General features: G+C 35.1%; 1 protein-coding gene across 8 annotated transcripts in view; it reads right to left on the bottom strand.

Annotated features, from left to right (window-relative positions):
* LOC150086442 (prominin-1-A-like) overlaps positions 1–22,071 on the bottom strand; it is a 378,392-nt gene that overhangs the window by 76,821 nt on the left and 279,500 nt on the right. For all 8 annotated transcript variants that reach the window (XR_016546893.1, XM_090372582.1, XM_090372587.1 and 5 more), the window contains 5 exons: positions 20,571–20,703; positions 16,144–16,220; positions 9,436–9,556; positions 3,358–3,510; positions 328–417 (listed from right to left, as the gene is read on the bottom strand). Coding sequence is in view for 7 of the 8 variants with exons in the window: in XM_090372582.1 (XP_090228708.1) it covers positions 328–417; positions 3,358–3,510; positions 9,436–9,556; positions 16,144–16,220; positions 20,571–20,703 (574 nt within the window). In the remaining variant the exon portion in view is untranslated. The remainder of the gene's footprint in view (positions 1–327; positions 418–3,357; positions 3,511–9,435; positions 9,557–16,143; positions 16,221–20,570; positions 20,704–22,071) is intronic.

The following is a 22,071-nucleotide window of genomic DNA, read 5'->3' as shown; positions in this document are numbered from 1 at the left end:
AATAAAAAAATAAAATAGCTCAAGGAAGTAAACATTTTTAAATTCCTTTTTCACTACATTCTAAAATTTTTTACACCAATTTGAACATGTTATAAGGCAATTTTTCTCAAGAAATTGTAATATCATGTATAAAATGATATTACAAAATATCATACTACCTTTGTGTACAAAATATGGATATTTTGTGCACAAAATATCCATATTTCGTACATATATTGAATTTAAAAAAACTCAATATATTCCATGTGAAAAGAATACTGTAATTAAAGTGTAGTAATATTATTTAGCATTTAATTTTTAATATAAAAAGAAAAAACATTTACTGACCTCTTGTTGTGAAGAGGGCAGTAATGACGCAAAATTTTTCAGATCATTTGCTACATCAAGTAAATTAATAGCAGTGATATGCTCCTGGGCCTAAAAAGTAAAAATAAAGTTAATATATGCTGATAATAAGTTACATCAAATTAACAAAATAAAAATTGCAAAAGTTTAATATTTGAAAAAAATATTTCCTGAAACTATCTTTAATAGGTTGCAGTTTCATAATTTATAATAATTATAAATCTTGCACATTAGCATAGGCACATGATGCAAGAAAGCAAGATTATATAGCACCAGCCAAAAAAAAAAAAGACAATTACTATCAATAAATAATACATAAGTTGGAACTACCAATAAGCTCTACTAAAGGAGAATTTAATATCAACAGAAGCAGAATAAAACAAAAAAAAAAAAAAACACTTGGAATACATTCAAGGTATTTTATAATCAATACTTAAAGGACTGGTTTTTATTATTGAACATATTTGTAATTTAACTTTTAATTTTTACAAATACATTTTAAACATTAATCAGTGCTCTACTGAATATTTATTTTGAAAATTCTGTGACTTTAAGTAGTATTGTACTAAATATATTGCTATATAACTTTTACTTTAATAATAGTTAACACAAGATTGAGCAGTATACTACAAAACACTGCATTACACATGACCTGGATGGGAATTGGCTGTTTTATTTATTTATTTTTTTTTTTTGTTTAGGTCAGTGACTAAGACCGTATTGTGCATAATGACCATACAAATTTGCTGTTCAGGCTGAAAAACCTGGCCTAATTCATGGGTGGAGCCCTACTCCGCCCATGAATTAGAATGAAAAACACCTGGGAGTAACCCCTATGTCAAGAACTGAGCAATGCAGACAGGCTGCCAGGGCAGGTCATGAGGTTTTGTCAATGATATATAGGAATTTTGCTAGCAGGGAAAAGGTGGTGATTGTACCTCTGTATAAGGCAATGGTCAGGCCACACCCTGAGTACAGCGTACAGGTCTGGGGGCCTCATTTTAGAAATTATGTAGATTTGCTTGAGCATGTACAGAGAAGGGCAACAAGATTGGTGAGGGGAATGAAGGGATCCTCTTATCAAGAGAGACTTAAAGTTCTGCAAATTGCAGTAGCTGGAGACTAGGCACCTGCGTGGTGATCTGATTGAGGTGTATAAGGCCTTGAATGGGTTGAGCATGCTGAATTCTGATGGGATCCTTCCACTTGTTCAGATTACAAACCTAAGGGGACATAAATTCAAATTAAGAAAAGACAGATGTAGAATAGATGTGTGGAAATTTGCCTTTAGTCAGCAGGTGGTTAATTGCTGGAACAAAACTTCCATCTGTTGTTGTGGAAGTTGATAGGTTAAATAAATTTAAGGAGGAACTAGACAGGCATTTGGAGGGAATGGTGTGATTTTTTTTTTTTTTTTTGGCTGATGCTGCATAAGCTCATACACTTGCTTTCTTGCATCACATGCCACTACTACTACTACTCCCTCCCCACAAGATTAGTTAACTATAGCCTTGATTGAAGAGGACTTGAGAAATTCCTGACCAACAAGAATTAAATCCAGACCTCTCCAAATGAGTGAGAAGTGGCAGACCCATTATACTGTCATGGAGGATTGACTGCAGGAAATTCCCCCTATGAGTCATAAGTACATTGCTTATATAACCCATGGCACATATTCGTAGGCAACTCTTACAAATAATTTTACTTCAATGGGCAATTCTTTTCTACGTCCCCTATGTCAAGAACTCTTGTAACCAGTGACCCACTGAATGATTTGTCTACAATTCTGGACTGCCAAGTGCATACTGCTTCAATTCAAAAGGTTTTCACTTCTTATTGTCAGGGAAAATGGGCAACATTTTTGTAATAAGGAAATAAGGGCAAACTAGATCAATTTTACTTATCTAGTGGTTATTAAGCTGGCAAAATTGATGTTACCAACAGGTTATCAGATTTAAAAATATTATTAATCATGTGAGAACTAATGATATTAATGCAATTAAAAAATGAAGAGACTTGCGTGATTAGAATAGGGAAGTGCTATAAAAAAACTGCTACATTACATGATGTACATGATAACAAGGTAGTATGTTGAATGCTTATGACTTAACTCAATACTTCAGAGACACTGCAAGGCATTTTTGGGGGAAAAAGTTTTTTTTTTTTTGTTTATTGCCATGTACTGTTCCCTCCATATCCCCTAGCTAGAAGAAACAAAGGGATAATTCTGTTTAATATAGACAAAGTAGATCTAAACAAATGTGATGCAAGTCCATTTTGCTGATGTCATTGAGGAGACCTTCAAAGTTCAGGGAAACTGCTAGTTGGAGGGGATGGTAATACAGTATGCATTTTTGTAATGATATGGGCAAAGTAACATCTTGAATTTGAACACATATTGAATTTTTGTATACTTAAAAAAACTTGACTTTGTAACCTTTTGAGGTAACAAAAGCAAAAGATTTCTGATACTGGAAAGATATACCAAGGGTGACAATATATTTTAAATGAACAAGAAGCTAATGCAGTGCAACAACCTTGAACTATACTTAGTCTGATGGTTGGTTGGTTGTTGGGTTTTATTGGCACATTAGCAACTAAGCTTAGTCTGAACTAAGTCTACAGCAATGTATTAAAAATTAAAAGAACAATTTCAATCATGCACAGGTACGATAATGCATGGTTTTATAAAATTATCATTAAATTCATTAGGTAACTAAAATTAAAAGAAATCCTCTTGCATGGACAATATCAAGTTTACTATACTCATTCAAAATAAAATTCCTCCATTCTGCATATAGAGAAAGTTATCATGGCACAAACAAACTCACTCTCTCTCACTTATATAGACACATAACAAGTGGTATTTAATGTTTAAGTTATTGCAATTAATGTGTACTTCACATATTCCATGTACTAGCCAACTAGGTTATTTTTAAAACAAATAACCCACAAATTACTACTAACAAAGAATTTTTTTGAAAAAGAAATGGTAAAATAAATGTAGCTTACAATACTGAAATATGCAGTAAAATTTATAGCAGACACAGGTGTATCTTTCAGTCTTCTCAACAGTTCCTTTCCTTGGGTTGTGAGCACAGTAACATTAGGACTTATATTGAGGTGGTGTAAAAATTCTTCAAGTTTGGCATCTACTTCATAATGCTGTAATATGGAAGGAAAAAAATTTTTTTTTAATTTCATGTAGTAAAATTCCAGAAGTACAGCCACTCCCCAACTTACATAAGGGTTGCATTCTGCAGAATTCTACTTAAGTAGGAATTTCCCTAAATGCTTATGCAGCACTCAAATTTGATTGAAGCAAAAAAGAAATGTTTGACGAACATGTAAATGGAATTATTTATTCAATTTTTTTTTTTATCTTGTGCACAGGAAAAATTACAAAAGTGTACAAAATTACAAAAATACAAAAAGAGAGAGGAGACAGACATAACTTCAAGTTTTACCTTTCAAACATCATAAGCACACTGCTGTGGAAGTTGAAGGCTGTGTAGATTTAGAAGGGGTTTTTTCCAACACATCATAAAATTGCTCTGCAGCTGCAGAATCAGCACTGGCAACTTCATCGCATATTTTAATGTTTTGGAAACCAGCACAATGCTTGAACCTATTAAACCACCTGTTGCTTGCCTCGAACTTGGCTTGGGGTTTGCCATACTTATCGTTTATCTTCAAAGATGAGTGCCCCTGAGTCAGTGGACTCAGGGGCACTCACTTTTGAATCTGATTTTCCATCCATATTATTAATAGCTTTTCCATCTTCAATATAGCACCTGAATGCAGTTTTGTGATCACCGTTGATCTTAAATGTGTTGATCCTTTAACGTGTTCTTTTATACACGCACTGTCCTTTGAAATAGCATTCACTGTTGAAGCAGCGAGACCTAATTCATTGCAATAGATGACAAACTTTGTCCTGCTTCGTACTTCTTAATTAATCATCTTCATTTCTAAATCAATTTTTTGTTTCCTAGCAATGCCAGCACTTTCACTTTCCACTGGTGGCTTTCCCTTCACCATTTGAAGAGAAGATTCTGAAAATTTGTGTTTTATACGATTGAAGATTTCAGTGAAGGGGGAACTCATTTTGCCATAACACTAACGTAAAAACCCACACAATTCCAGTTATCGGGATTATAACAAATGCAATAAGATAGAGTTTACTATCTGTTTATAATAGACTAACAGAAAATACCAATAAACCAGAAAGTGCATATTGTTTTTATGATAATAACTTCGAGAAATGTGTTTTAGAAAATATCACAAAGGTGTTCAAAATTGATTCTTTTAGCGGAAAATATGATAACCATGAAAGTGTAGTGCAATTTCCATTATAAAAATTGCCTTTTAGAAATATAAATAGCTTAGTTATATAGCAAATAATATTTCAACTTCCAAGGTTATACAGCAAATAATATTTCAACTTCCAAGGTCTTGACACGGATTACCAAAAAAAAAAAAAAAAGTGTTATTGGGTTCACATTACGATGTTTTCATGATACCGGCATTTATTCCTACTGGATACAACCTACATTTCCACGATTTTTTTAAAGTTTGCATAGAGTCAAATTTCCGTAAGTCAAATATTACTTAAGCCGGGGAGTGGCTGTATTCAAAACAGATTCTCTGGCAAAAAAATCCTTCAATGAATTCAAAATAAATTATCTTGTGAATGTAATGAATCATCTTGTGTTTGAAAAAACAAAGAAAAAACATTTAGAACACACTTCTTAAATATTACAAGTTTAACAGCCCTAGTTCTTACTTGTTTTAGTAATCTACAAAAGATAATTTTAATAATAAATTGCATATTATTAAAATCAGTTTATTTCCCAAGAAACCTTACCTTGGGTCACCCTGAGATGGCTCTGTGCCAGAAGGGTATGAATATTTACAGACTAAGGTGCGAGAAACATGTATAATAAACAAGAGTATATGCGTGCTCGACCCGAGACATTTACAGGATTAAATATACAAAATATTCAATAATATATAAAATAACATACAAAATATATAATTGCATGAAGACAAAGTCTTTGTCAAATACAAATAGGCAAGTTTAAAAAAAGTCAGTCATGTCCAGGAGCAGGTGAGTATCATAGATTCATTATCTGGTAGCAGTTCTTTAGGATTTCCTTCCTGTAGGACTTGTCTTCACAGAACCTATCAGGGTGGATCCTAAATTTATTGAAGATCCAAAGACAATTGGCTGGAAACATTCCTCAGGGAGTCAATGCTTGACAATATAAGACGCAGAGGGAGACAGGAGTCTGGGTGCTCCCCTCTTGCCCTCCTCGGGCCAGAGATTAATGTGAATACCAATGGAGCATCAATTCACCCCATTATATAAAAAATGTCCTCATGCCGTGCAAGCATGAGGACATTTTTTGTCATGATGTCTCCAGGGAGTGGTGCCCAGATTTGCTTGTAGGATCGATCTGGAGATAGGGGGTGGCCTACCACCCTGTTCATTCATCTAAGCAACCAGTACTCTAAACTGAGATACTTGTGAAGGTATGAGGCTGAGGCAGATGACCAAATTTCTGATGTATAGAGAGGGATCCGAGTAATACACCTCAGGATGTGCCAAACAAGCAGCGCTGGCTGATGCACACCAACGAGCTCCTGATGCACTGCCCAAAGAGCTGTGTATGTCTTCTGCCTCATCCTGACAAAGTGAGGCTGAAAGGTGAGCCCAACATCCCAGGTGAGGCCAAGGTCAGTATGAGAGGTCACTTTTTGCACCGGTTCCTCACTGACAAAGATTTGGATATCATTTTTGACTCTTTGGTTATCGTCAGTTTCACTTATTTGGAAGGGATCAGGTGCAGCCCAATTGTGGCAAGATAATTTTCAAAGTTCAATTTGTAGGGCTGCATTTATAAAAGTTATGCATTTATAGGGCTACACTTAATTTAGGTTCAAATTTACTAAAGGTAAGAGTTATAGTGGAAAACTGACATTAACAAGGATATTAGATGCCCAGTGAAACTAGCTGGAGATTGGCATATAAAGATGCTAAAAGAAACAAGTAAGGAACTATTTACAGTACAAAGCTTGCAAACAATGAAGAATAAAGCCTGTTATCCTCACCAATGAAGATAGTAAAAATCACAGATACATAAAAGAAGAGTATAAGAAAGAAGAACATCATAAAAATCCAAACTGAGCATTTAAAATGCCTTGTGGTTGGCACAAGGGTTATAATCACTCCTTCCACACTGTGTGGAAAAGACCTGGATTTGAATCAGTCTTAACAGCTGGAATATTTATGGGCTTTTTTCACACTGTAGCAGAGTATGTCTCAGGAGAATGATTTTCCCCTGTGACAACTTTTTTTTTTTTTTTTAAAACTAACACCGGGTGGAGCAACTTAAAATGCACACAATTCACGGACAATATAATGTCTCATAGCCTTCTCTGCCTTGGTATAACTTCACAACAACAAACCAACCAACCAAGGCCATTTCAAGGTACTTCAAGAGCTGTTTTGATGAATTTACTATATAATTTAGAAGTCAAATTCAAGCCAACTGGATCATTAAAAAAAAAAAAAAATCATTAAGTTATTTTTGAACAGATTGGATATGTTTTCATGCTTCAGCAAAAACACTAACAGAACAAAATGTAAAAAGATGACAGAAATTAACCTGCACATACTAAATAATGAGCAAAATTCTGTCAGGACTAGAACACCTTTTTATATAAAGATAAATTTTTGCCAAAACTTTTGGGAAAAATTAATTTTTGAAAAGTACTTTTGTACTTTTCAAAGGTAGCTGAAGATTTTAATAGAGGCAGGAATTATGACCAATACAATTCTGATGATGTGTCAAAGTATTTTATTTGTAAAATGTATGCCTACGAGTGATAAATCCCTATGCCCTTCAGTGATACTAACTGTAAACTGGGTGGAAAGCCACAAAATGTATTTTAAAAATTAGCCCTTCCTCTTGGCATGTGGAGTTGTTACCAATTAAACCACTGCTGTCTGATATTTATTAGAAAAGCAACTTTTGCCTGATATTTATTAGACAAAAGTTTGCAGCAATGAGGAGTAATAGTTTCATTTATGTTGTCAAAACAAATACAGACTATAAGAAAACAATACAACAGTTTAATCCAAGAAAAGAAGAAATTTAAATAAAGAACAGCATGAAATGTGATGAAATTGGGATATTTGATAGGATGATTTTTGACACTGTCAAATTACACAGACTATCAAGACTAAGATCAAAATGGTTAAAATGTTAACCATTTTAACCAAACAAGACTATGATCAGAATGATTCCAGGAAAGGGCCACATGGGAGAGGTCAATACCAAACACCTGCTTCATAAGAGAGGGGACATCAGTATCAAGTAATGGAAGAGATTTTAGAAATACAATGTATTTCCTTCAGTGTATTAGTGAAGGAAAAAAAATAAAAAATGAATGCTGAGAATTATCTAAGTGTTCTAATAATTAAATGAACAGTTTATGTTCATTTAATTTCTAGAACTTGATTGCTCTATTGTAAGTTTGACTAGAAAAAGTCAATTTATAAAAATGAAGATAAATAACTTTAAAAAGTTTCACCCCACTTATAATAATAGGGGACTGCTCAGTGAAAATAATTTACTTTAACCCAGTGTAAGTCCCATGAAATCTTAGTTATCCCCACTTTGTATAACAAATTTTCATTCTCATTATATTTAAAGAGAAACTGGTATAAATTAAAAATAAATAAAAAACACACACCTACCTCCCAGAGGGAATACTAATTTTAGAGGAAAAAGCTAAGCAAAAAAAAAAAGCGAGGGTTCCAAATGCAGATAACAATGAGCTAATGAAAGTTTTTACAGTAGTCAATGATTTCTCATATTATTCACAAAACTAAGCCTGGTACTGCACTACAAATAATGATTTCTTCTCCAAAAAAGATGGACTAGATGTTCCCCATCATTAGAGCATCTGACAATCTAATAATAATGTCATAAGTTTGTTTGAAATGAATTTATCTCATAGGCAAGTCACTACAAGTCAACTTGATACTTCAACACTATTTGAAATGCATGCTATTAGCCCCCATATGGCCAGTTTCTGTACTTACTGCAATTTCAGCATTGGTTTTCATTTGAATTGCTGGTGCAATACTGAGGAAACTAATATTGACTTATATTCACAACATAAGATCAATGCCTTTCAAGGAAAAATTAAGTCACTCACAGCTATGTATAAACTGAAGCTACTAACCCTACCTGTATAATGTTTTATAGCTCTTATAGACCTGAGACCTTTGCCCTAACTTACTTTAGATATAAATCACAAGATGAGATGTAAAGTGAAGAAAAAAATGCTGTCTAACCAGCTATTATAACATCTATTTATTTTCATATTGTGAAGGCAAGTCATTTAATTATCAATTAATCATTTAATTAAATCAGTCCAATTTAATAGGTAATTAAACTTCGGTGATTTATATCAATCCCTCAATTGTCAGATGCTGCAGCTGAACACTTCCCATCATTAATATTATAAAACTTTCGGCTGAATGAAGCACATTGTTACCACTTGAAAATTTTTAAAAATATGAATCATCTGAAAAGTCAACTCACTTTTATCTCATGTTTCTGCACTCAGAGTGCATTTATGGACATTATGAACCTTGGATAAAAATGTGTAAAAATACCATCAGACTACATGGTCAATTAAGTGGTGCACGCCTCATATTTCAGGAATGATTAGTTACAGCTACCCATCACATCTTTTGTGGAATGTATCATGGAAAGAAGAAATCCCCCCCCCCAAGGACACACCTTTCTAAAGCCTTGCAAAGGTGTATCTAGCAGATAGTCTCAATTGGTAGGAAACATAAGCTGAGTGCATGAAATTATAATTAATAATTATTTTTAATTTATAGATATAAACAAAGAATTTAAATATTTCAGGTAACTGCACTATTACTTCTATTTTACTTTCCCTAAAAAAGCCTTCTTGTGATTATATCCAAGACAATATGGGAAGAAATGTAAACATGCAAATAAAAATTAAATAAATAATTTATAGGAGCTTGATAATTTATCTTACCTGACGATAATTCTTGATGTCAGAGAGATTGAACATTGGAAGTACCCTACGACCAATCTGAATTCTATCATGCTCATCAAATCCTAGAGCTCTGTATAAACTTTCATTATGATGACATTTCCTATTAATCAAATAATATTTGTTATTTAGCAAAACTAATAAAATTAGCTTATTTTACATAAAATGACTTATGTACAGGCTAAAGCAAGAGAAAATACAGAAGTTAAAAACAACATTAAATATGATCAAAGAAAAGATCACATTCAAATACTATAAAGAAGCAGCTTTATTATGAATAAAATGGTACATGCATGCACACAAGGTTAAAATAACAAACTTGTTAAATGCAATTCATCCCCAATTTCGGAAAAAATGAATATGATCCAAGACAATTCATATAAAACATCTATTATCTTATAGAAAAAATCTGTATATTTTGCCAGCCAAATCATATTATAGAGCACTGTTCTTAGAATGGGCATAGACTGCTCTTCTTGGAATGATGTTATCAATGGAGTTCCTCAGGGTGAATTCAGTTTTTTTTTAATTGTTTTCAAAATTTATTAATGATATTGCAATTAAAGCATATCAGGCTTAATGTTTAACTTTGCAAAAGATACAAAGGTTGGTAGGACGGTTAATAACAGTAATCATGGTATACTATTTCAAAGATCTATAAAATGAGGCAAATGGTCAGAGAAGTGGTAACTGAAGTTTAACATTGACAAATGCAAGATTCTGTATATGGGCAGCAGAGTAACATATTTTGCAGTACCACACTCAAAGTAGGAAACAAAAAGCCAACCCAGAGTAATTGTGTTGTCAGCCATGATATTCTCTAAGCTGTGCAAAGAGGCTGCTAGGAACACCTGACATGGTTTGTCAAAAGATGTACAGAAATTTTGCCAGCAAAGGGATAAAGAGAATTATCCCATGCGTTTAAGGCAATGGTTGAATTGCATACAAATCTATAATAGAGGTGTAAAATTTGCTTACAGCCAGAGGATAGCTGGAACATTCTTCTGTCTGGCATTGTGGAAGTGGGCAATTTGAATAAACTGAAGGAAGAATTAGACAAATATTATTAGAGGAGATGAACAAGTGAGGAAGGTTTGTCCATACTGTATTAAAAAGTGCTAATTTCATTTGTTGTTTTTTTGGCCTTTCACTTTTCTTCTACTACTATGGACAAGTATAGAAATGCTGTTCCTGATACATGGTCAGGTGTAGTCCCCTGATGAAATACCTGATCATGACTTTTGCATTACCTATATTAGACCATTTACTAAAAATGTTTCCCCCCCTCATATCTGATGACAACTTTACCATTTTCATTTTATTAGCATTTTGATGTACTAATTTTACTTTACAGTTCCCCCGCTTTATATTGGCTTGGCAATTTAGCCTATAATTTTCTTCATTCATCATAACCTCTAGCATATTAACATTCTTTCACTTTTCACAGATCTACTATACTTCTTTTTCTACTTTCCTCACCCTTCCAGTTACTGGCACTTTGTGTAATTTTCTGAAGTTCTGTAATTTTTTTCTAAAAAGTATAGTAGATATGTAAAAGGTGAAAGAATATTAATATCCTAAAAGTTATGATGAATTGAGAAAATTATGGGCTGAATTACAAAGCCAATAGGAGGTGAGTGAATTGTAAAGTTAAATTATTAATAATAATATATAATACAAATACAAGTAAAAAAAATTAATTTTAAATAAAATAAAGTGATAAAGCTGTCATCAGATATAGGGGGGGCATGTTTAGATAAAAGTCAAATATAGGTAAGGCAAATATGCAGAATCTGATGTCAGCTGAAGTAAATATTGATACATGGTCAGGTATTTCATCAGGGGACTACACGTGACAATGTATTTGGAACTGCATTTCTATACTTGTCCATCCTATTATTCCAACCACATTTCTTTTTTCCAATGCTAATCTTATCTACATGCATTTGTTTGTTCAAAATAAGACAACAGAAGTCACTATTCTCCCATCTTTTTCCATTTCTTCAGAGCTCTCTATTAAGTCTTATGCTACTATAAATTGCTTCATCATGTAGCTATGTTACTAATGTGGTTATGGTTGACAGGCATTCATGTACTCTAATAAGTATGCACGCTGTATTTCGCCACCTTTTTCCTTCAGCTACGTATTTTTTTCCTGCCAGCTTACTTCTTGGTTTTTGAGGTTGACACAGACATTCTCTCAGATAGGCCAGACAAGCTGTATTTGCTATGTGGGAGTCTAAAACACTGATGGAACTGATATTTGGGTGAGACGGTCTGTGATAGCCAAATCCTCTGCTTAAACCTTCACAATGATGGGTCTGTTAGTAATCCTGGGTATAACCTCCATGCACACGGTAGGTGACAACTGCAGTGTGGGTGCCAAAGTGTGGCACCCACACTGCATGGAGGAATGCCGCCCCTCTGTGTTACCAGGCAGTACTAGGTGGTAGATGACTCCTCAACCGGTGCAATACCACCACTTTGCTTATTGGAGGCATGAAGTGGTGGAACCCACGTTAAGTCGCCAGAGCTAAGTTTCAGTCAACCATTCCCCATCCCTTCCATCATGCAGTATGATTGATGACTTTTGAGGTTATGATGAACATAGTGGTGATATCCAATCTTCCTTACATTTCAAGGTTACAGCTATAAAACAGTTTGCAGGCCAGCCACTAATTAGTACACCAGACCGAACCTATTGGTAACTCTCTAGAAGGCGTCCGGATCAGCTAATATATAACCTTGCTACCTCTACTCTGCCAGATAGTGACTGGAGGGAGACCGAGTAGTGTGTATGTGTGGGGCATTGCCGAGGCCACGTTATGTCAAGGATCTCGGTATATTCTTACCACATGTACGCATATCCAAAAATTTCATTACTTCATAAAGCATGTCCCACCCACTTTTTCTTATTATTGAATACACCATGAATTGTCGAACTAATAGAGTGCGCTTATCTGCAAAAAGATCTAAAGCACCCAAACACTTCCTAATTCATTTCACAAATATACGTGGTCTCAATTCTAATCTCAACGATGTCCATTTCCACTTACATGTGCCAAACCCCATGTACTTTTTCTGACAGAATCTCAGTTATCAGTTGATTCAACTACTGCTCATCTCAGTTGCCCAAATTATTCACTGTACGATTCCTTTCGCCTCAAAGGTGGTACTTGTGCATATGTCCATTCCGATATTCTGTCAGAGACTTGGTAATTTGGAATCTCCTCTTTTCGATCTTCTCTGGCTTAAAATCTCTCTACCTCATTGTGTCAAATTCATCTGTTGTCTCTACCGTTCTCCCAGCTCCACTAATCGATTGGAGCTCTGACTTCCTCTCTTTGCAACTTGACTTTCTCCAGTCCAACTTTCCCAACAGTGAGGTAATTTTCCTTGGTGATTTTAATGTTCACAACTCCAGCTAGTTTCTGTTTTCTAGTCACACTGACCAAACTGGTTGAGATGCTGAGGCTTTTGTAATTACTAATGATCTTGGACAGATTGTTCATTTACCTACAAGAATACTGGACAATCCTCACCATACAGACAACATGCTTGATCTTTTTCTCACAAACAATCCTTCTAAGTACATGGTCGAAGTGAGGTCCTTTAGGCACCTCAGATCACAACTTAGTGACTGTCTCCTCCAATGGAGCCTTTATCTCATGGATATTACCAACCTCGTATTGTCTGGCATTACAAGAATGCAAAATGGGATGACCTGCGAGATTTCTTTCCTTCTTTTCCTTGGTCGGATTACCGTTTCAAAACTTCTGATGTCAATGTTTGCTCAGATCATGTCAGTGAAATTATTCTTGCAGGAATGGAATCCTTTATCCCACACCCCACTTTAAAATCTGGTCCTTTAATCTAAACCTTGGTTTTCCAATAAATGTGCTAACGCTATTCAAGAGAAAAACATTGCATATCATAATTGGCTTGTTTCTAATTCTTCAGTTTCATTTTCTGCCTACACCAAAGCTCGCAACAATTGTAAAGCAGTTATTAATTAGTCCAAACTAGAGTTTGAACAGGCTAAGAGTAGAATACTTGCTTCTTGCCCTAATGGTAGCCAAGCATTCTGGTCTCTTGCCAAAGCTATTGGCCACAACTTTTGCCATCTCTGCTCCCACCTCTGTCCAAACCAGATGGTTCTGTTGTCACTTGAACAAAGGGTAAAGCTGACCTGCTAGCATCCCATTTTTCCTCCAACTCATGTATTAATGATCTTGGTAAAACACCTCCCACCATGCTCCATTCAATGCCTCCTGTGATCTTCTGTCAATGATGGATATCAGAAGGATTTTGACGAACCTTGATGCTAAGAAAGCTCCAGGTCCCGATGGTATTTCTCCACTTGTTCTCAAAATCTGTGTTCCTGAACTAACTCCTGTTCTTTGCCTTTTTTCATTCCAAAAGGTGTTTTTCCTTCTGCTTGGAAATTTGCTCATATCCAACCAGTTCCTAAAAAATATGAGAAATCCCTCCCATCCAATTATCGTCCCATTGCAATTACTTCTACTCTTTCTAAAGTAATGGAGAAATCGATTAACCGCCAACTCTTAAACTACCTAGAAACCTTCTGTCTAATCAATGATTGCCAGTATGGATTAAGTCAGTGTCGATCAACTGGTGATATTCTGGCTTATGTTACCCATTTATGGACTAATTCAGTGGAAAAGTTCGGTGAAACACAAGCAGTTGCTCTTGACATCTCAAAGGCTTTTGATCATGTTTGGCTTAAAAGTCTTCTAAACAAGCTTCCATCTTATGGTTTGCCAACTGTTTTTTTTGTAATTGGTTATCCAGTTTATGGAACCAGCGCATTCTGCCTTGGGGATTGCCGCTGTGTTGCGTGATGTTCAAGTGCAAGCTCTGGCATTGATGTGGGCAGCTGATAGCTTGATGGGCCCCTCAATTTAAATCCTTCGGGGGCATCCACCCTGTCCTTCAAGCTCTCATATAAGCCCATAACAATGCCGAGTTGGCACCCGATTTCCTTGCACTCCTTACATCGCGTGCACACGCACACACATTCGCCTTGGCAATATCATGTCCCGTTCCTGATTGCTCCACAAATATCAAACAAGCAGTGCATTTCAAAAGACTGATTCAGAGGACAACTGCCCCCTCGGTTCTTCCCTGAGCCACAGCACTTCCAATAGTGTGAGCCTTTTGCTTTGCTGCTCTGGTCTGAGTCATGATTTCTATTCAAGTTCAATAAAATTCCAATACAAAATATAACCCAATGCAGTTATAACACTATATATAGGTATGTATAGAATATTATCTCCGAGTTACATTATGACTTTCTTATCCCCTCTCAACTTGTGTATTAATTTATGATGTTACGTTTGTAATAACTAGGTTGCTATATTTATTTAGTTAAAAAAGTACAACTCAATTGACAATGAAATTTAATAAGATTAATTTTACTGATTAATTGATACTACTATACTCGCTATCTAGTTTTCCATTAAATCTTATGCTAGCACACATATCGTATAACAATGGCAGCAAGTTACGAACAGTTAATCTACGGACACGAGGTATTATTTACTTTCCAAATCGTGCTATCTAAATTCAAAATAAACCACAGAGCTTGACTAGGTCTATAAGCTACTTATAGAAAATAATTTAATCTAACAATTAAGTCAATAAAGCGGCTAAGTATAATTAAAAACTTTTTGTTCGCGGGAGCTGCAGAACCTGTCCACACATGGATTTGATACCCTTATTGATACTAAGTAATAACCTACAAAATCTCTATCTAAATTCAAATTAAACTAAAGTATTGTTACTAGGAATATAAAGCAACTCTAAAAAATAAATTAATATGCCAATTTAAGTCGATAAAAAAGCAAAAACTTCTATTTGCTGGAGCCGTCAAAATTTCTCCTATTCACATGTACTCTCACCCACTCATTTTATTTACTTCTAAATATTTAGAAGTAAATAAAATGTCTCTTTAGTTTCATATTATTCCACTTTTATTCTTTTATTTTATGGCAGTTGCTGCATACACTTTACCTCCTTGCATCGTTCTGCCATTTTAACAGGAAGCCTCAGGGCATCCAAATTTATTTGGCTATGGGCCAAAACAGATAACCTTACAGGCCCCTTGGCTACATGAGTTTTCATGGTAAACATGCCACAAAAGTAATTCCTTACTACCAATTAGCCATTATTAGAAATGGAATTTAATTTTTGCAATTAACATTTAATTTTGTTATTTAATAAATGAACACAAAAATCCTATAGTTACTACATAACACTAATAATATTCTCATTCTTATTATATTAAGATTGTCAAATACTGAGGAAAGCACAATGCATCATAAGAAAGCAACAGAGAAAATTTAATGTGAAACCATATTTTCGACACGCTTGTTTTATACTCTGGGAATGCATAATATTCTGGGCTTCTGCATTACCATTACTCACATAATGTGAATGAATGAGCTGCATACCCCTACCCTAAATAATAGTGTCACTTCTAAATTAATATGGTTAAATAAGAAGGTTATGCACATTGTCTATGGTATAGGAAAGATCTACATGTACAGTATGGCAAATAAGTGAGGAATTTACGAGTGTACTAACATCCATATGTGATGATACAGTAGATCAAGAGTGTTTTAATAAGACAATAAGAATACAATACAGAGACTACCAAATTATAACTACCTTAAAACTTCAACAAAATCAACATAGAGTCCACTTATAGGATATTCACCATCTTGTTCTTGAGCCAGCATCACCAACTAGTAATGAAACAAAGTATTTCTTTGAATATTAATATAAAAAATACCTAACTGAACTTAAGTATAGAGGGGAAATAAGATATCATACACCTACCCAACTTTACAGTTCATTAAGATAAATCTAAAAATTTGTCAGTTCATTAAAAAACAAATTAAAAAAAAAAACACTAAAATTATTTATATTTTAGATTAATCTTTGCCTGAAGCTGAATAATTAAACCATACTTAAAACACCAATTACATTCACCTTCCCTTTAATGGAGTCATATGGATAGCAACCTCAAAAGACAAAATGCTGGGTGCATTTGCTCAAGTGATCAAAAGATTCACAAGCAACAAAATTAGAATATATTCTAAGATTCAAATACAGTTTTTTATTACAAAAAATTTGTTTACAGTTCTGCCCATCCATAAGTAGGAGGTGGACGATTAAAATGAAATAAAAATATAGAGGCATGTAATTAATTTACAAGAGATTCCCAATTTTATTTATTTTTTTTTTTTCAGTATCATAGAGTAACAGTAATGAATGAATGGAGGAGGAATGAACAGCCTAATGTACTGTTATTTTATCACTTCCCCTAACCCATATTATACAAACGGTTCAACAAGATAATTCATAATATCATGTCAATAAGATGACATGCAACTCTTTGGCATAGTCACTGGAACAATGGCCACAGACAGTTTTTAAATTCTATACAGTGGGACCAATTGAGGATGTCACCAACTGCAAATTCTAAGTGGGAAGCATTCAAGGAACTAATCGTGGAAGCTACTAGGCTTTTCATATGGATTAAGAAATACTGTTCAAGATTTAGGCCTAAATGAAGGTCAGATGAACTAATGAGGCTCGTGGCAGAGAAGAAAAATGCGTGGGATGCATGTAAATTGGCAGGTGACACAGAAGCCTATGGCAGATATAAGCTAGTCTGTAATCAAGTCACAAAGGAGGTTAGGCAGGTAAAGGCAGATTATGAGAAATCCTTGGCAAAGGATGCAAAGAAAAACAGCAAAGAGTTGTTTATATAAACTCTAGAAGGAAGGGGATGAATCAGATTGGTCCACTTGATGTTGGTGGTGCAACTGTTGATGATCCTGCTCAAATAGCTGACAAACTGAATGAGTATTTTGCATCTACATTCACAGGAGGAATTCTGTAAGGGGAGGACAGAAGTTTACTAAATTCTAACAGAGCTAAATGATTTTATAACAGAGAGCAAGGTGGAGGAAAAATTGAAGTTAAACATAAAAAAGGCACCTGGGGCAGATGGAATCTATCTGGTTATATTGAAGGAGGCAGCAAGGGAAGTAAGCAATCCCTTAGTCTTAACTATGAGAGCATCCTTATTCAGGGGAAGACCCAAGGGACTGGAGTTATGCAAATGTATCCCCAATTCACAAAGGGGGTTCAAAGCACGAAGCAAATAATTATAGACCTGTTGTTGTTGTTATTTAGCTTAACGACACAAGGGCTACTGAAGCCAAGTTGTCTGCTCATAGTTTATTTAGTCTAAATATACCGCTGTAGATGTTAAATACTCCTATATAGGCCAATACATTTTAAATAGATTACAAGTTCGTTTTATGTTTGCTTCATTTCCCAGGATATGAGTTAAATCATGTGGGAGGTTCAACCTAGAGACAGACTGAAAAGTGTTTGACTGTATGGTTGAATATAAGGGAAAATCAAAGAGGAAATGCCTAACAGTAAGTTGACTATCACAGGATGAACACTGGGGTGGATCTTCTCCCAGTAGCAGGAACAGATCGGTATGATGAGTGTGTCCAATTCTCAGTCTTGCCAGTACCACGTCTTCTCGTCTGTTTTGTCGAAAGCTTGAGAGCCACAGCTTTGGTTCTTGCTTTATCTGGTAAAGTTTATTGTTGGTGTTACTTTTCCAGATCTGTGACCAGTTGTCGTTAACTTGCTTTGCAAATAACAGGCTTATAATCAGTGTAAGGAACCTCGGGATATTCTGGGACAGCTGGTTGAGGATGTTTAGCTGCGAGGTCCACACTTTCATTTCCCGGAATACCAGAATGGCCGGGGAACCAGCAAAAACTGATTGATTGATTGGACACACTGCAGGATTATATACCTGTTAATTTAACTTCTGTTCTGGGGAAAATAATGGAGTCACTGGTTAAAGAAGTGATGCAGGATCACCTAGACAAGACTGCAGTAATAGTTCAAACACAGCATGAGTTTATTAAGGGGAAGTCTTGTCTGACCAATTTGATTGAATACTACAATGTGGTCACAAAGGAACTGGATGCAAAAAAAATAATTTTGAAATCACATACTTGGATTTCAGGAAAGCTCTTGATACTGTTGCACATGGAAGACTGCTGTACAAATTGGAGCAGTATGGCATTAAGGACAAGTTGCTGTAATGAATAAAGGAATGGTTGAGTGTGAGATGACAGAGATTGGTAATAAATGGACACTGCTGTACGTGGACTAATGTTATTAGTGGAGTCCCCCAGGATTCAGTGCTGGGCCCATTGTTGATTTGTGTATTTATTAATGTTATCAATGAAGGTATATCAGGCTTAATGTCCAAGTTTGCAGATGATACAAAGGTTGGCAGGGTTGTTAATGATAATAAAGACAGTATGCTACTGCAACAGGATCTAGAAAAGTTATATAGATGGGCTGACAAGTGGCAACTGAAGTTTAATATGGGTAGCAGTAACCTAAGAGAAACACCATGTGGTACTATACTCAGGGAGGTGAAGAATGAAAAAACCTAGGGGTAATTGTGCAGTTGGATATAAAGTTCTCTGAGCAGTGCAGACAGGCTGTCAGAGCAAGTCATGGAGTTTTGTCAATAATACAGTAAACCCTATTCAATCCGGTAACAGTTAATCCAGATGTCAGATAATTTGGTTCACAGTTGAGTACTTTGAAAGACACATGGGATTTAGGAAGGCAGGTGAGTAACTCTTACTGCACGCTGATTGACTGCACAGAGAGAGATGGAACATACATTATATTATCTTGAGTGTTGTTCAATATCATTGTTGACTCCAAGTCTGACAGATGCTATTGCTTATATCGTTTCATTTGCATACTTCTTTATATATATGTATAAGTTAACATTTTCTATAATTATGGATTCTAAAGAATTAAAGTGAAATAAAAGAAAACACCAACTTGAAAATTGTTTTCCTGGGAAAAAAAAATTGAAGAATTTGGTATTGGCCAACAGGCTGTGTCAGATATCAAAAAATAAAAAAATCTATAAAGACAGTCCTTTAAAATTCGATGTGGAGAGTGATAAGAGCAGTGTATTAAATAGAAAGACATTAAAAATGCCAAAGGAAGTGTTTCTGGAAGATATATTTAAGTGGTATTCACAGCAACGATCAAGTTGCGTTGGTGTGCAATGCCAGCGCCACCTGATAAGACATTTAAAAACATAAAAACTATTTCCTTTCTAAATAAAGGCTATACAGTGATTTTGTTATTTATTTTCATCAGTATATCATTAAATATTCCATTTATTTGTGTTAAGTTTTTTTTTTTTTTTTTTTTGTCTTTTAGGGCTATCTTTTGCTTCACTAATCTGGATCCTTGCATAATCCGGATGACCTCTCCCCCAATTACCCCGGTTTAGCGAGGGTTTACTATATATAGGAATTTTGCTAGCTGAGACAAGGAGGTGATTATTCCTTTGTATAAAGCAATGGTCAAGCCACACCTTGAGTACTGTGTACAGGTGTGGAGGCTTCATTTTAGGAAGGATGTAGAATTACTAGAACAAGTACAGAGAAGGGCAACAAAACTGGTGAGAGGAACAAAGGGTTTCTCTTACCAGGAGAGGCTTAAATGCTGTAAGTTGCAGCATCTGGAGACTAGGCACCTGTGAGATTATCTGATTGAGGTATAACAAGGCCTTGAATGGTATGAGCAGGCTCTATGCTGGTGGGATACTTCCACTTGCTCAGATTAAGAACCTGAGGGGGTATAGATTCAAATTGAGGAAAGACAGTTGTAGAATAGATGTGCCAATTTTGTCATATGTTTGCCTTTAGCCAGCAGGTAGTTGATTGCTGGAACAGACTTCCATCTGTTGTTGTGGAAGTTGATAGCTTAAACAAATTTAAGGTTGAACGAGACAAACATTTGGAGTGACCGGACAGGTGAACTGAGAAGGGTGGTTTTTTTTTTTTTTTTTTTTGGCTGATGCTCTTTAAGCTTGCTTTCTTGCATCTTATGCCTCAACTAATGCTAATGAATATATTGATCCAAAATTCCATATAATTAAACATCATAACATACTCATTAATGCTATATAATTCCTTAAAGTAAACTAATATAGCTTAAATAAAACAATCACTCACTTGTTGAAACTGAGAATTTGAGCTATTTGAAATAATATCACAACCAACTTTTTCGATCACGCCACCAACCAAGAAAAGAGCTGTCATGGCAACGAGCAAATAAAATGAAAAAATGAATACTAGAATGACACCCCTAAAATAAAAAGAAAGTTCATCTGTATGCTATATATACCAACACTGATGCATTGAAATTTCTTTCTCATCACTATATCAATTCAAAATCAATCAACTTAATGTTAAAATTATACATTTTTAATGCTACTTAATAAGTAAATCATTTATACTCTGTATAGTCAATCTTCATTGCAACTGTTTATTGCAGCCATTATACCTATGCAACAATTAAAAAATGGACAAGTCAAAATAAGAAAAAAATTTATATACAGGATATCTCAAAAATATTGGTACAAATGTTTAGGGGAGGTAGGTAACAACTAAAGGAATGTGAATCGCATAGGAACCCATAACTACTTTCCCGTGACATTTCCAGAAATGTCACGGGAAAGTAGTAGCAGAGGCACAAGAAGCAGAAATGACACAAGACAGTAATTAGTGGCAAACATTTATTTGACATAATATTAACAATGGAGTACAGTCGGTCCTCATATAACACGTGTTTACATTACACGAATTTGATCATACATGATTTATAAATAGGGGAACGTTATCTTATATAACACTAACCGAATTCACTTATGCACGATTCGCCTTTGTGTTTACAAGAAATGGCAGTCGAACGCGGAATCACCCCAACCGAACGCAACACGATAGGAATGAAGAAGAGTCTGAAAATGTATTTGTGTTTTATATCAGTGAAGGGGAAACACATTTCACCATAATAACGTAAAAACCAACACAATTCCAGCTATCAATATAATCGCAAATGCAATTAGATGGAGTTTACTACCAGTTTATAACAGATTCCACTAGCAGAAACGAAACTGGAAATTGTTTTTATTGTTTTATGGTAGTAACTGCCAGAAATGTGCTTTAGTAAAATGTGGGGTGTTAATAGTGTATCTCGGCCTTTACGATGTTGTTTATTCAGTTGCTATACGCGCACAGCTTTGTTTATGTGTATTAAGCGTGCCTCCTTGTTTTGTAATTGTGCTTTATTCCCTAAAAATTAGGGAAATACTTAAAAGGTGTGAAAAGGAAGCATCCTGGTGAAGACACTGCAGATTCAGAGAGAGAAAAAAAAAGCAATATCGATAAACAGAGGTGGACTGGGTCAAAAATTCTTACCCGGGAAAATTTATAGTGGCCTCATACTACGGTTTATGGCCAAAATCACACCGGCCTCCGGCCCACCAGGATTTCCCGGGTAAGGCTTATGGCTAGTCCGCCTCTGTTGATAGAGAAAAAAAAAACTTGTGAAACGCTTTGAGCGAAATGAAAGACCATGTGATATTGCACGTGCTACAGATCTAAATGAGGCAACGCCGAGAATTATAAAGAATGCAGAGAAAATAAAAACAACTTTCATAGCGGGAACAACTCA

This window comes from Mastigoproctus giganteus, chromosome 4 (assembly GCF_048544385.1).
Source record: "Mastigoproctus giganteus isolate SK-2022 chromosome 4, ASM4854438v1, whole genome shotgun sequence".
Classification (NCBI taxonomy): Eukaryota; Metazoa; Arthropoda; class Arachnida; order Uropygi; family Thelyphonidae; genus Mastigoproctus; species Mastigoproctus giganteus.
This window is presented reverse-complemented; position numbering and strand designations above follow the sequence as displayed.